A 16,956-nucleotide genomic window follows, 5' to 3' on the forward strand; every position below is an offset into this window, starting at 1 on the left:
CAGTGATATGAGACTGCTGACAGAATATCAGATCGCAGATTTTCATATTTCTGTTCGAAAAATAATTTTGAACTTAAATATGAAAATCTGCGATCTGATTTTTGTCAGCAGTCTTATATCACTGGTTGCCATGCATTTTCGAATAAATTGGCTCGTTCCTAGACAAAAACATAAAAAAGTTGTCAAAACGTTCAATCTGTGAGAACGCAGCTTTAAACGTGGTTCACGTGTGACAGTGCTTTACGCTGGCGCGCGTTAGCTAACTGTTATGTGTCTGGGTAAGTTTATTGTTATCAATACAAAGCTATTTTCCTCTTTTCTGCTTTACAAATTGATTGGTAACAAATGATGAGGAAAATGATTTAAAAAGTGAAACTAATTATTGTTCGATTAATGAATGCTTTATCAACACAGAATTGTTTCAATTTTCACTTTTCATTAAAAAAGCAAGGATCTTTCAGATCGTTCTCATTGCCTCTCGTTATAATGATATTCAGGACGGAGGTTTCTGCTATAGGAAGACAAGGATCTTGGATTTCGCTATGATAGACAGTTCCGGGAAAGCAACATCTAGAGTTTTATATGTATTCCTACGACTAGAACAAGCAGTGTTTAAACCCTTTTAGAGAGAACAAAACTATACTTCAGTATATATGCTTCTATGTGATCCCACAAAAGATCGCTATATAACTAAGATATCAAAACTTCTAATCTTTATACATGCGTTAGAATTGAAAAACACGTTTCAATTGATTAAAACTAAAATATGTTTTCAAAAATATTTAAACAAAAAAATAGCGGCGTTTCCCCAGTAGTGCAGCACTCAACAGTTTTCAAAAATACCGCTCGGCCAAATCAGCATTCGTAACAACTCGGCCATCTCCGGCAAGCTTCGAGATAGCCAGTTTCTGTTGGATAGGGGTCGAGGTGTTGCGATTGCCAAATCAGTTGCAGAGCCACGGTAGTTCTAACGAAGGGTACATTCTGTGCTCTGTACCAGAGGACCTATAAGAACTTTCACCGGGACCGACGGCCATGGATATTTCCGTCGTTAAATCAATGTGCGTTGAGAGTTAGTGTACAAAAGGCATAGTTTTGGGTGAATTGGTGGGTACGAAATGGGTTAGGCAGTCTAGAGTTACACGAGCTAATTCCAACGGTCTTTGTTCTATTCATGTGTAGTAAGCGTTTGAATAGCCTGAACGTATTTCAATATATCAAGCAGGAAATGGCGACTGGCGATGAAGACATTTTCGAAAACCCAACACCAGACGAAATAAAAACGAACGACTATTGTTATCGTTAAATAACCAATAATTAAAGGTGCACTCTCATAGCTTGATCGTTTTGACACTTGCTGACATGTTTTGTTTTGCAATTAGCCACTTTTTGCGTGAATGTCTGGAAATAAGTGATATAAGATTGCTGATAAAAGATCAGATCGCAGTTTTTCATAAATACGATCGAAATTGATGTTTTATGGCTAAAACCGTTACTAACACTTTTAAAAAATAATATTTTATTTTCTTTAGTGATTTTTATCTTATATGACTGAACTGAGGGCATCGATGCCAAAATCAGCTGATTCTGAGACAAATATAAAATTAAACTCAAGACTGTCAATCTGTGAGAGTGCAGCTTTAAATGTTTATTGAAACTAATATGCACGTGCAACTTACTGTCAATGAGAAGTTCTTCGCAGACGCCGACCGTAGGACATCGGAACAGGGCGCCGGGTTTATGGGAATTGGGCAGGAAGGTGCTGTTGGCCCGCGGTGCGCCAACCAATACCCTGTAATTATTAAATAGAAGGATTGGTGTACAGTGTATATACTTGAACAACCGGAATATGGGCGCCGGGGTTGTTGGATTCGGGTGGTCCGCGATGCGACGACTACTACCCTGTAATGACTCAGTAATGCGATTTAAAGGCCTTGTTTAAGGACTGTTTGCATGACAATCTACTTCTGTGCATCTCCTGCTAATTGCACTGATGTCACAGTAGGGGGCAATTTCCTGTTTATTTGTTTATTGGCTAAGGGCCATTTCTATAATAAACCTCCACAACTGCATACAGAATGATATTCAGGTCGGAGATCTGACAAGACAATTTGGCAATAAGAATTAGATTAAGATTAATACACAGATGATGTGTACAATACTCGTTTTTTTGTTATTGTTATTGTCGAACTTATTGCAGTAGCTAGTCAAATGATTGGTAAAGTAACGCTTAGAAATGAGATTCACTTGACCCTAAATCATGTTAGCATAGAATATAATAAATCAGTTCGCAACAGGATAAGAGTGACAAGATGATACGAAAACATATCATCAAGTATCTGTTAGTGTTGAGGTTCTTGTCTTCGCAAATATGGTCGCCGGACGGATTAAGATTTTATTATTAGTAAAGAGAGTTTCTGACATAAACGACCGCCAATTTAATTAGTTTGGCCAAGTGGGTGATTTAGCGGTTAGCGCATGCGCGCTGGCTGGTTCAGAGACATGCGCCGTAATACTAAAACGGTTATTATTTGCCCTTAATTTTCGTTTAATAACTATTTCTTGGCGTCATAAACATTGTCTCAAATGGATCTCTTAGATATTCATTACAGGAGATTGAGTCGAATTAATTACCAATTAATAAGACTTCAAAGGACGGCCGATGAAGCATCAAATGTGGGCGAGGGAGAAGACAATGGAAATGTCTGGTAACCAGTCCCGAGAGACGTGCACATCACATGAACGATAATGTGCAGACAAAAGTGCAATTTGAATACCGATGACATTTCGAAAATGTAACAAATCCTCAAAGATTCTATATGATAATTGCGTCTGATATAAAAGTCATTATGATGTTGCAACGAATTTTGTTAAAGCTTATTATAAAATGACATTAAATTTTCTGAAGCTCTATGTGCAAGGATGCAACGGATAGAGCTCCCTACGTTGCTTCCTGACATATACTATATACCTAATGGGGGAATTTAATGGTCGGGAAACAGAACACTCCTCCGGGAGCTCTATTTGACGAAATACAACGCCAACCTCGGGGGTGCTCTACTTGCCGGGACACAACACATCCCTGTGGAGCTATATGCGTCGAAACATAACACATCCCTGTGGAGCTATATACGTCGAAACATAACACATCCCTGTGGAGCTATATGCGTCGAAACACAACACATCCCTGTGGAGCTATATGCGTCGAAACACAACACATCCCTGTGGAGCTATATGCGTCGAAACACAACACATTCCTGTTGAGCTCTGTACGTCGAAACATAACACATCCCTGTGGAGATGTATGCGTCGAAACATAACACATTCCTGTGGAGCTCTGTACGTCGAAACACAACACATCCCTGTGGAGCTATATGCGTCGAAACACAACACATATCTGTGGAGCTCTGTACGTCGAAACATAACACATCCCTGTGGAGCTATATGCGTCGAAACACAACACATTCCTGTGGAGCTCTGTACGTCGAAACATAACACATTCATGTGGAGCTATATGCGTCGAAACACAACACATCCCTGTGGAGCTATATGTGTCGAAACACAACACATCCCTGTGGAGCTATATGCGTCGAAACACAACACATTCCTGTGGAGTTCTGTACGTCGAAACACAATACATCCCTGTGGAGCTATATGCGTCGAAACACAACACATTCCTGTGTAGCTCTGTACGTCGAAACACAACACACCCCTGTGGAGCTCTGTACGTCGAAAAACAACACATCCATGTGTAGCTCTGTACGTCGAAACACAACACATCCCTGTGGAGCTATGCACATCGAAACACAACACATCCATGTGTAGCTCTGTGCGTCGAAACACAACACATCCCTGTGGAGCTCTGTGCGTCGAAACACAACACATTCCTGTTGAGCTCTGTACGTCGAAACACAACACATTCCTGTGGAGCTCTGTACGTCGTAACACAACACATTCCTGTGGAGCTCTGTACATCGAAACACAACTCATTCCTGTGGAGCTCTGTACGTCGAAACACAACACATCCCTGTGGAGCTCTGTGCGTCGAAACACAACACATCCCTTGGGGAGTTATATCTATCGGGACACAACACCTTCCTTGGGGGAGAGTGGGCTCTATTCGTGTCGGGTTACAACAAATTCCTCCGGGGGGGGGGGGGGAGAGGGCTCTTTTCGTGTCGGGACACAACACATACCTCGTTGGGGGGAGGGGGGGGGGTCTATTCGTGTCGGGACACAACACAGTCCTCGGGGAGGGGCTCTTTTCGTCGAGACGCAACTAATACCTCAGGGAGGGGGGGGGGGTCTCTATTCCCCGGGGCAACAAATTCTTCGGGTGGGGGATCTATGCATAGAACATAGTTACCATTAGCTACATGTTCGATAAAATCACGGCAGAACATCTTAAAATGTTGATATTGATTGTTGATCATATTGCAGCATGACCAGGTGAATCATCACCATTGCCGTACATCTTGAAGTCATGACATACATGGCTACGAATACTAAACAGACGCATAGTCGATGTACTCTCGGCTGTGGTCAGAACATTTCTTTATATTCACGAATAAATAAACAGATTTCTGATGTTATTAAAGGCCCCTTTGAGGCTTGTAATGAATTTTCTGTCTTATAGTGAATAGTATCGATAAAACTATGTTCAAAAAGCATGTTCACTTAAATATTTTTTTACAAAATAGACATACAATTTTATTGTACAACCAAACAAACAAACAATTTTGCAATTTCCGCTGCAATGTTGACTTATTCCGATATAATCATGATTTGTTTATAAACTTTTTAGCATTACTTAACACGTAATACATATATATGAATTCCGACCCCAAGTCCGGAGGGACTCCAGAATCTCTAAGTCAGAGTACCGGAGTGACACCATATTTTTGGTAGAACGTTAGATAGATACTTTAAATACTTGTTAAGGTCCAATCTGATGAAGAACAAACGAAAAACATATCTTATTTGCGGATTATTTAGCGCAAGAGGTAATAAGGTGCATACCGCTGAGTTTGCAAGACCAACTTCCGGTTTCAATTTTCTCGTTGATGAAACTCTTCATTCTATCCGTTTGTAATTAATTCTTTATATTTTAGGCTGAAAACAGGTCTACAAACAGTAAATTTTAGCCTGCCAAGTTATGATGAAATTCCGAAAACAATGGCACCTTGATGCGCTGTGCTTAATACACAGACTCATGCTCGTAGCATTTAATCAAATAATTCGGATTCTAAACAATTTGCGATTATTTGTTTTGATACTAAAGGTAAATATCTTTATATATACTCTGTCAGAATGCTAAACTGATAAACTTATAGCCCTTTTACACAATGTGGAATTCTTCGTAAAACAGGCGTCTTACCCATTCAACAAAGATTTTTTTTCGGAGGGGGACACCTGACTTCAGAAATGGAAACTTAATTTCATCTGGTGGTGTCATTTCGGGATCCTTAGGAAATATTGTGAGTTATGCTTGCATATTGAAGGTATGGGCCTTTCACTGCAGACATACATATTGAAAATATGGGCCTTTAACTTCTTGCATGCATGGATGCACCATGAAACTAAGGGTTTCACGGCAGACATGAATGAGTAATGAAAATATGGGCCTTTAACTTCATGCATACACGCATAATTAAAATACGGGCTTTTAACTGCATGCATTCATAGTGGAAATATGGGCCCCTAACTGTAGGTATACACGCATAGTGAAAATATGGGCATTTAACTGCAGGTATACAAACATAATGATAATATGGGCCTCTAACTGCAGGTATACACGTATAGTGGAAATATGGGCCTCTAACTGTAGGTATACACGCATAGTGAAAATATGGGCCTCTAACTGCAGGAATACACGCATAGTGAAAATATGGGCATTTAACTGCAGGCATACAGCATAGTGAAAATATGGGCATTTAACTGCAGGCATACAGCATAGTGAAAATATGGGCATTTAACTGCAGGTATACACGCATAGTGAAAATATGGGCATTGAACTGCAGGTATACAGCATAGTGAAAATATGGGCATTTAACTGCAGGTATACACGCATAGTGAAAATATGGGCATTGAACTGCAGGTATACACGCATAGTGAAAATATGGGCATTGAACTGCAGATATACACGCATAGTGAAAATATGGGCATTTAACTGCAGGAATACACGCATAGTGAAAATATGGGCATTTAACTGCAGGTAAACAAACATAATGATAATATGGGCCTCTAACTGCAAGTACAGACGCATATGGAAAATATGGGCCTCTAACTGCAGGTATACATGCATAGTGAAAATAGGGCCTCTAACTGCAGGTATACATGCATAGTGAAAATATGGGCCTCTAACTATGGACCTTTAACGGCAGGCATACATACATAATGGATCGCATATAAAGCCATAAATCACTTCATGTAAATTGTTTCAGTTAAAAACTCATAAAAGTTACACTGCTTTATTTATGTGTCTGCTCATACCGAGTAATATCATTAATTACGTTACATAATTAATGGGAGAAGCAATTACAATGATAAAGTTGGATCATCTGAGCGCAGACAAATGAAGATAAACAAATCAGTAAGTGAAATATGAGACGCTCGTTAATAAACAAATAAAGCAACCATTAACTGAGGGTCCTTTCCGTTAATTGTATTGACCCCCTAAAAGGTGAGGCCACCGGTCCCTAAAAAAAAAAACATTAAGAAGTCGACATGCAGTGCCAGCTTAATTGTTAAGAAGATCAGAGAAACAAACTATTCTAGTGTTTCAGCATTCAGAGTTGAAAAGTGAATGTTCTTTAACATGAAAAGTGAATGTTCTTTAACATGAAAAATGAATGTTCTTTAACATGAAAAATGAATGTTTTTTGACATGATATTGCTGAAGTCCCTTTATAGTGTTAATAAAATTTCAAATTACTCAGTACACCTAACAAACCAATAACTGATCATAAAGTAATCTGAAACCGCAGGTTTCCAGCTTAAGGTCACATTGACTTTTGACCCACTGACCTCAAAATCAATAGGGTTCACCTACTGGTCAAGACCAACCTGTCTACCACGGTTGAGGTCCCTGTGCCTAAGCGTTCTTCCGTTATTGAACGGAATCATATTTTCAGCGAAAGGTCACCATGATCTTAGACCCATTGACCTTAATATCCATAGAGTTCATCTGCTGGTCATGACCAACCTGCTTACCAAGTATGAGGTCCTTATCCCTGAGCGTTCTTCAGTTATTGACCGGAAACGGGTTTATTAGCTTAAGGTCACCACGACCTTTACCTTTGACCCACTGACCTCAATAACCACCCTGCCTACCAGGTTTGAGGTCCCTGGGTCTAAGCGTTCTTTAGACATTTACCGGAAACTGTGAGGACGGACGTACGGAAGGACGGAAGGACGGAAGGACGGACGGACGGTCCGAATACTATATGCCTTAATTCGAGGGCATAGAAATCACCATCAGTTCATAGACAATAGATTTCCCTTATTTTGTTATACAGTTAGTAAGCCCAATTTTCTCTCTGGACTTATGGTTGAGCAAATCATGTACAAAAACATTGCTTATCCATTGAGGTAAACACAAATGGTAAATATCTGTCAAATGGAGAAACTATGTTGTAGAAACATATGTACAAACACTTAAAGATATAACACATATCTACCGTACTATCTACCGTACTATTGGTTGAAGTATCTTGAGCCAATTGTGAGATATCACCATGAAGCACATAAACAGTATTTCATTTTGTTATCTAGAGAAAAACTATACCCATATAAATCTACAACAGGCGCCTACATAGAAATAAAAGAGTAACTTCAATAACGAATACAATGTATGTTAGGCAAAAAGTAATGTTATGAAGGAATGTCAGGAAAGAGGGATTGTTTTTTAGGGAGAAAGAAGGTCAGGAAGCAGGGCATGTCAGGGAAGAATGTCAGGGAAGAGGGATTGTTTCAAGAAGGAAGAAGGTAAGAAAGGAAGGCATGTCAGGGAGGAATCAATGTCAGGGAGGAATGTCAAGGAAGGGGGAATGTTTCAGGAAGGATGAAGGGAGGAATGTCAGGAAGGAATGTCAGGGAAGAGGGGATATCTCAGGAAGGATGAAGAGAGGAATGTCAGGAAGGAATGTCAGGGAAGAGGGAATGTCTCAGGAAGGATGAAGGGAGGAATGTCAGGAAGGAATGTCAGGGAAGAGGGGATATCTCAGGAAGGATGAAGAGAGGAATGTCAGGAAGGAATGTCAGGGAAGAGGGAATGTTTCAGGAAGGAAGAAGGTCAGGAAGGAAGGCATGTCATGGATGAGGGATTGTTTCAGAAAGGAAGAAGGTCAGGAAGGAAGGCATTTCAGGGAAGAATCAATGTCAGGGAGGAATGTCAGGGAAAAGGGAATGTTTCAGAAAGGAAGAAGTTCATGAAGGGGGGAATGTCAGGAAGGCATGTCAGGGAAGAGGAAATGTTTCAGGAAGGAAGAAGGTCAGGAAGGAAGGCATGTCAGGGAAGAATCAATGTCAGAGAGGAATGTCAGGGAAGAGGGAATGTTTCAGGAAGGAATAAGGTCAGGAAGGAAGGCATGTCAGGGAAGAATCTATGTCAGGAAGTTATGTCAGGAAAGAGCGAATGTTAGGAAGGAAGAAGGTCAGAAAGTAAGGAATGTCAGGAAGGAATGTTTGGGAAAGGGAATGTTTCAGGAGGGAAAAAGGTCAAAAAGAAAGGAATGTCGAGGAAGAGGCAATGTCAGCGAAGAAGGAATGTTAGAAAGGAAAGATTGGCTGAAATGAATGCCAGTAAAAGAAGGAAGGAATTTCAGGAAGAAATGTCAGGAATGAATGCACGAGGGAAGGGATGGACGGGCAAGAAGGGTGAACTAGTGAATGGAACGAGAAATTATGCGAGTAAGAAGTGGGGAAACGGTAGGAGGGTGAAGGTGTTTTGAAAGGAAGCCGGTTTGGAGGAACGAAGATGTAAAGAAGGTTGGATGAAGAGAGAAATATGAGGCAGGTCGAGTTGTTAATAATAATGTGCACATTATACCCCAGTGTACATGCAATAAATGGGTTGCTAAATAGTATTGCATATCGTTCCTCTTAATCACATGCACTTTCAAAACGTAAAACCACAGATGTGTTTGTGTAACAAATGACTGTCCCACTCGCGTATATGGAGATATAAATGATTGTAGCTACAACAGTTGACACTGACGTGAACAAACGTTCATTTGTAATCACGCTTGTTTGCAAGAAGGAGTTTTTCATATAAAAACGAAGATGTGTTTTGGAAATGAGCAATGTTTGTGATTAAGGCTTAAAATAATAAAGTGTATCAAAAATGGCTGTCACACTTAAAATGTAAAATTCAAAAGTTCACGAACTCATTTAATGTTGACAAAGATACTTAAGATTTGAAAAACAGATGATATGCTCTATAGCGTTCTTAAATCAACAAGTGACATACTTTTAACTTAAGTTTGACATGTTATCGAAGTCAACTTAAAGATGCACTCTTACTCCCCCATAAGATTTACCACAATAAATACAATTGTTTTAATATACCAAGAATGATGAATAAATGTCGAAAACAATGGTTCTTATAAAGGATACCAAGTTTTAATTGAAAAAAGGGCACAAAACACGGTATTTTTACCTTATGAGACGATAGTAGATCACAGTAAAACTTTTAGCATTCACCAATCATTTAAAAAAAAATTGCGTTTTCAGCTATCAAATACGCCATTAATTGCAATCTTGTTTTTAGTAATTCATATTTTCTATAAATGCATAATTTGAAGCAGTAAAAGGTTTATCACTCAAAATTGATGTTTGTTATACATGTGTGTGTACTGATTTTGAATAAGAGTCACTTTAAACATAACAAGATGCTTCAAATCTTTATGAAATTCTGGTTTTAAGCTGTAAGCAAATACTAGTAGGTGTCCTACATTCTTATAATAGTATTATGTTTATGAAGTGACATTCAGCTGTGAATTATATATAAATGGCGAATTTGACACTAGTAGAATTAGATTTATAAAGAATATCGGATAACATCGTATTAGGTCATATACCCTATTGAAATAGCCGAATTTTAATTGGGCAATATCGTCAACACGGATATGCCTTTTATACGAGCTTATCTGATAAAATAGTTTTAAGCCACCAGCCCAACAGTTGACAAATATCCCTTTTTTCATTTATTGAAAGACATAATCCTTATACCGACTACTAATTGGTGAGACTGTAGCTTTAATTATTTAAAGCAAATAGGAAACAGGTATTTATGAATGAGATATCAGAATGATTCTGACTTAAATAATTAAGCACATAGTTAGCCTTAGGGCCAGGCAAAGATATACAATGTTGCAAATAGTTTTTCTACAAAGCTCAAAGCGAATGTATTATGTATAAAACAATGTATGGTTTTGCGTGGCCCGTTGCGCTAAGAATAATATTATACTTGCTGTATAATTATGTTCATGTAAAAAGACACATTGTTTATGTATTCATAATCATTGTGCACTTTGTGATAAAAGCAGTTTCAATGCGAAGATGCAGCTAAGTGATGCATTCAAATGGTTTAAACAATAGCTTATAATCATATGACATAAAATGCAAATGGCAGGGTTTTCTTATATTACGAATATTACATTGTTCATAATACACGGCCTGTAAACGCCAGCTCCACCACTTTACGGTGGTGCAAAGAAAAAGAGCTGTCGACACTTCCGTGGTGGAGCTGTGCCCTATGTTTACATGAACAATCGTGAGTATGACTTATATTTTGTTTGATAATTTCATTTAACGGACATATTTCGAAAATCGGAGAATGTGGTACCGTGTAAGAACACTTCTGCTGTAGGCTGGTTACTATGTCGTTTCAATATTGTGCAAACTGTGGTGCCAGGAGCTTTTCTCCCGAATCAGACTTGTGCATATTTTGAGATATGATTGCATAGCAAGTACATTTCGGTGCTTACACACCCCGTAAGAACATTCTCACGCATGCAAACATAACTGTTATGTATAGTACCTATGCCGGAACACAACAAAACTAATAAGCACTTCTTAAAATGGAAAAATGCACATATTTATAAAAGTGGTGGCGCTGTTGCCCTAGTGGTGGCGCTGTCGAGTAGTGGTGGCGCTATCGAGTATGTTTTGCGTATGAAGTAATATAAAAAGTTAACGATTTTGGAATGAATACAAAAGTTGCTATGTTTATCATTCATTGAACATTATGCTGGTTATGCATACTACTTGTGGAAACAAAACTCTCCGCGAGCTACCTTAACCTTACTTAAAACTATTTCGAAACAAACGGCTAGGTGCTGTTAATTTTTACCATAGAACTATAAGTATCTATCATGTGTGCCCGGTTATGAGGGAGGTATTCTTGCATACCGGACGTGTGTTTCCGGTCATTTGACCAGTGCTGGAAAAACGCATCTTACACCCCCATGTAATATGAGTTACGCGCAACATTGCGCTTCTTCTTATTTCATTTGTTGTATGGTTTATGAAAAGTACATTATTTCATTTCAATAAAGCGCAATCAAATACATAAGTATGCAATTAATTAAAACAGATAATGAATAATCGTAAAAACGCGATTTAAATAGTTACTATTTGACATCAATAATGATTTAAAATTACTGCGCTTTATGACGTCAGTAAACAAGGTTTCACGCGCTTTTTGGTAAAATGTACAAAAGTGCGTTTTCTACGTCAATTCTTACACAAACTGATAATTTTAGAATTGCAAGAAAAAATATCAATCATGTTTTTCCGGTCCGGACCGAAAAATCCGTCCTTCGGTCACGCTGCGTGGCCTGTAACTCGGCAAGCCTCGTTACCGGCTTACGAGCGTGCACTCGGGTCGGATTTTTCCATCCATACCAGACACACATGGTAGATACTTATAGTTCTATGGTAAAAATTAACAGCACCTAGCCGTTTGTTTTCGAAATAGTTTTAAGTAAGGTTAAGATAATTCGCAAAGAGTTTCGTTTCCACAAGTAGTATGCATAACCAGCATAATGTTCAATGAATGATAAACATAGCGACTTAAGTATTTATTCCAAAAGCGTTAACTTTTTATATTACTTCATACGCAAAACATACTCGATAGCGCCACCACTACTCGACAGCGCCACCACTAGGGCAACAGCGCCACCACTTTTATAAATATGTGCATTTTTCCTTTTTAAGAAGTGCTTATTAGGTTTGGTTGTGTTCCGGCTTAGGTACAATACATAACAGTTATGTTTGCATGCGTGAGAATGTTCTTACGGGGTGTGTAAGCACCGAAATGTACTTGCTATGCAATCATATCTCAAAATATGCACAAGTCTGATTCGGGAGAAAAGCTCCTGGCACCACAGTTTGCACAATATTGAAACGAAATAGTAACCAGCCTACAGTAGAAGTGTTCTTACACGGTACCACATTCTCCGATTTCCGAAATATGTCCGTTAAATGAAATTATCAAACAAAATATAAGTCATACTCACGATTGTTCATGTAAACATAGGGCACAGCTCCACCACGGAAGTGTCGACAGCTCTTTTTCTTTGCGCCACCGTAAAGTGGTGGAGCTGGCGTTTACAGGCCGTGTAATATGCTTACAGTCACGTATCTCCCACACAGTCAATCCCAGCGAGATGACCAACTCGACAATCCCCTGACTTTTGTAACAGGTATTACAGGTGAGGAAAGGACGAATATTGTTAATATAGTGGATTATGGCTCTGACCAATGATGGATCATGAAGGTTGGCGGTCGGATCCCAACCCCGACCCCCATCCCACGTCCCGCTGTCCCCTCCCCAACATCTACCAGGAATTAGTAAATGGACCAAAACAGACAAAATGGCGAGGTAGGACTTCAATTTAAATATATAAATTACCGTATTTTAACAGATTACACAATAAGTATGAAATATAAGTTCAATAGCTTTTTTTCAGAACTGTAAGAACAATCAAAATCAATTTTCCCCACTTAAAAACTATTTGTTAAATCGGATTCTAGTTAGACACATTTGGTCGACTTGACAAGAATAATTTAGACGCAATACGTTATTTGTTGGCAACAAATGTGGCTTGTATTTCTCTGGCCATTAATGGTAAATACAAGGTCTGACTCACCCTTGTCCCATCTATCAGGAACCACAGGCATGCATAGTCATAGTAAGAAATGGGCTCAGGCCAATACAGACACAAGGGCGAGGTTAGATTCGAGCCCTATTATATACGAAAGATGTTATTGGGAATAGAGTAATATACATTAATCCGGAATTGAAAAATAATCTCAAATTGATTGCCAGGCTAGTGGTTGCAAGTTCGGTCGCCCCTCCCCCCATAGTGGTTGCAAGCTCGATCCCCACCCGCATAGTGGCTGCAAGCTCGGTCCCCACCCCAATAGTGGTTGCAAGCTCGGTCCCCACCCCAATAGCGGTTTCATGCTCGGTTCCCACCCCATAGTGGTTGCAAGCTCGGTCCCCACCCCCAAAGTGGTTGCAAGCTCGGTCCCCACCCCAATAGTGGTTGCAAGCTCGGTCCCCACCCCAATAGTGGTTGCAAGCTCGGTCCCCACCCCCATAGCGGTTTCAAGCTCGGTCCCCACCCCTTACAAGTGATGAGCTTGGTCTCCTTTCCCACCCTTCCCTGCAATACTAGAAAGCTTGTGTAATAATGTAAGAAAAAGCTTCCAGCAGGGACCCAGTGTTTCTGTGCTAAACTCAACGGGCTTATTGTATCAAGGCGCGTACGAGAAACTGTCGTCAAATCAATAATTTCAGTTAAATATTTCTTGAGCGTCACAAATCAATTTGAATATTTTACTTGCAAAATCAAATAAATTTTGCCTTAACTGACCTTCCATGCTTTTATGCTCTTAGTTTCGAAATAATTATACTAATTACTAAGAAATCACTATTTGAAAAAGCGATCGTACGATATGCGTGTTGATACGATCAGACCATAGGTCTATAGTTTAACCGTACACACGTGTATTGTCTGAAATTATATCAGATCAATTACACACTCGTGCTCTTATAATGTGTCCCCAAAGGAACCAGTGACATTTAATCGGAGTCAAATTTGTGCATAACGTATGGTAGAGTAATACCAGGGACATGATTAGATAGCATCAAATTCTTAATCATATCAACTGCACGAGCGCACGTACTTTGGATGCATTGCACGAAAATTCGGTTCTTCAAATAACGCGGTAAGGCCTGACGAACTTAAAACTAAAACTTCGACTCTTGGTTCTATAAGTAGCGACTTTTGATTCTATAGGTATTCTATGTCAACTAGTCCATAGCATGATATTAATTTGTATATGATTTATATATGGTACTTACCATTTCTGCCCGGTGCTTGTTCGAAACATGGCCACGGTGTATCCGAAATAACTGTCCGGTTGGTTACTAGGCATCCTAAACTCGACAGGGTTGGTAATGTCAAGGTTAAATCCATTACATACGTCCGTCCGTACGAGTAAAATGAATAGCACCGTGAATGTTAACATTTGAAGCGACTTACATGTAAAAAATGAGCGTTTGTATTGCATAGTTTGGCCAAAAATGCTAAAAACGCTACTAGGTGAATGAAAGTTCCTGGAAATTCCATCACTACAACACTCGCATTGTGATTGGGTATTTGAACACACTTCTCGAGCACGTTTATTCAAACATCGTTCATAATTCCCTGAGGTGGCCATTCCCTCATATTCCCCAAGTCTTGTACAACTCGTGCACTTAAAACGTCCGTTTTCTTGCCGATCAATTTCCATTTTACATTCTGCTATTTCCATGGTAATTCCTCCTGTTTCCGATGATGTATTTTTCTCCTTTTTTCCGTCTTTCCGCTACAATTATCCTATAAAAAGTGTAAAGACATTAAGATCAACCTCACGTTATAAATTATTTCCTTTTCACTCACAAATCTGCGCTTACATAAAACTTCAGCGTATCTTAAAGAAACTCCAATCACTTGACATCTAATTCAACCTTCATGAAATATGATTTTATTGCTAAAATTCAAAACCAACGACTTGATATCATGGTAGCCCTCGTATTAACCACCCAACCATATTTAAGAAGGTATGTGTTTGCTTTCTAACTCCACGGCTATGCTATCTTACAGTATTTATAAAACTTCAGTTACGCGCGCCTATATTTTATTTATACGCCAGCCACTATCACATTTAAGTAACCTGCTACTCCATTACACCAAGCTTTATTCAACGAGGACAGAAAATGGATTTTCGTAATAAATGAAGCGTTCGTGTTACATAAAATTAATGCAGCTAATGTTAAAACCCTTACAGTAAAGCTGTAATATACATTTACAAATGAACATAAGGTATAGGTAGTTATTTTGCTAACAAAATACCTATAATACTACGTAATGCAGATTACGAATTATTGAACCAAAATTAAGCCCATTTTGTAAACAAGTATTGTAACATACAATCCCACCAGTTGTAAATTTTACACCTTTACCACAATAACTACCACAAATACTACTCATATACGCAACGTATTTTTCCTTTTAAAGCTGCACTCTCATAGATTGACAGAATTTACCTTTTTTAAGACATTTTGTCTCAGAAACAGCTGATTTTGGCAGCAATGATTTCGATTTAGTCATATAAGATAACTCACAATAAATAATATCCGAATCGTTTAAAACACTGCTGTGGGTAACGCTTTTAGCCATAAAACCGCATGATTACTTTTCGAACGTAAATATGAAAAACTGCCATGTGCTCTTTTGTCAGCAGTCTTATATCACTGGTTTCCAGACATAAACGTAAAAATGCCTCTTTCCAGGACAAAAATAAAAATGTTTTCAAAACAATCAGTCTGTGAGACTTCAGCTTTAAGCAAAAAAAAAGAATAACAAACATTTTCCAATACCCTAGCAGAGTACATTGATAAACCTGGAATATGACTAACACGACTAGTGAGAAATACTTCGCCATTCCTTCAGACATCATTGAATCATACAACGTAGTTCTTCTTTTATTTATGTATGAGATCATGCAGTTCAATGTCAAATCAATTGGCTAATTGATTAAGGCCACGCCAAACCGTTGTTTCGTTTAACGTCATCGAGCGGGTTATGTAAAGCCTTCATACCGAAATCCGTTACAAAAAAAATCACAATTAAGCTAAGAAATATTTGAAGCTTAGCAATAAGAACATCAATTCGGTCTTCAAAAATGACCGTTAATTAGGGCAACCTGATTCTACTTAGCAAAATCCCTGGACCCTAGAGATTTATTCGACTCTTGATAAAAAAAAATCAATTTTTGTTAATTGCAATTAAAAAGATAAGTTATTTATTACTGAAAACACAATATACAGAACTATCATGGAAAGAGTTCGGGGCTTGCTTTGTTGTTTTGACTGGACTTTAATCCCAACCATATCTAGTAATTTTTAGACCGTTGCCTTAATTAAACTCAGATATTGAGGCCTTCTGTATCATATATTGAGGAAAATTCAACCTCCAAGATGTACGGACCGATGCTTGCTTTGTGATTATGATTGATTAAATCGGTTATGAATGGCATTTATTATGCAAAGAATAAGAGTCATCATTTCCCCCTGCCCGGAACCAGACAGTTTGGTATGTATCAGTTTGGTTAGGTTTTGAAACAGACGCTAAACACTGGATACTTTTGGTACGGCCTAAATGCGGTGCCATTGTCTCTTTGTGAAACCGAATCAGCAAGGGAGTTCTTTGTATTGCGGAAATAATGTTTCTTTATTTTACAGCTCGTTTGTAATACTTCTCAAGGACCCGTCTGGGAAATGCGGATGCCGTTTCAGGGTTCAGCATCATTCTGTGTACATGTATATACTATCTACTAGTATATAAACAAGAGCCTATGTACACGGCAGACCGTGGTTTACAAACGTTATGTCCTATGCAG

The 16,956-nt window shown here is 38.8% G+C and overlaps 1 protein-coding gene across 2 annotated transcripts in view; it reads right to left on the reverse strand.

The window, feature by feature from the left end:
- Positions 1 to 16,956, reverse strand: part of LOC128238215 (integrin alpha-9-like) — a 57,871-nt gene that overhangs the window by 35,984 nt on the left and 4,931 nt on the right. Inside the window, exons 1-3 of one of the 2 annotated variants that reach the window (XM_052953900.1) lie at positions 15,602 to 15,692; positions 14,375 to 14,891; positions 1,680 to 1,792 (exon numbers count right to left, since the gene is read on the reverse strand). In XM_052953900.1, the coding sequence (XP_052809860.1) occupies positions 1,680 to 1,792; positions 14,375 to 14,826 (565 nt within the window). In that variant the 5' untranslated portion in view covers positions 14,827 to 14,891; positions 15,602 to 15,692. Of the gene's footprint in view, positions 1 to 1,679; positions 1,793 to 14,374; positions 14,892 to 15,601; positions 15,693 to 16,956 lie in introns of those variants that run through there. The other variant, XM_052953893.1, reaches the window with a different exon arrangement.

The sequence above is a fragment of the Mya arenaria genome, chromosome 1 (assembly GCF_026914265.1).
Source record: "Mya arenaria isolate MELC-2E11 chromosome 1, ASM2691426v1".
Taxonomy (NCBI): Eukaryota; Metazoa; Mollusca; class Bivalvia; order Myida; family Myidae; genus Mya; species Mya arenaria.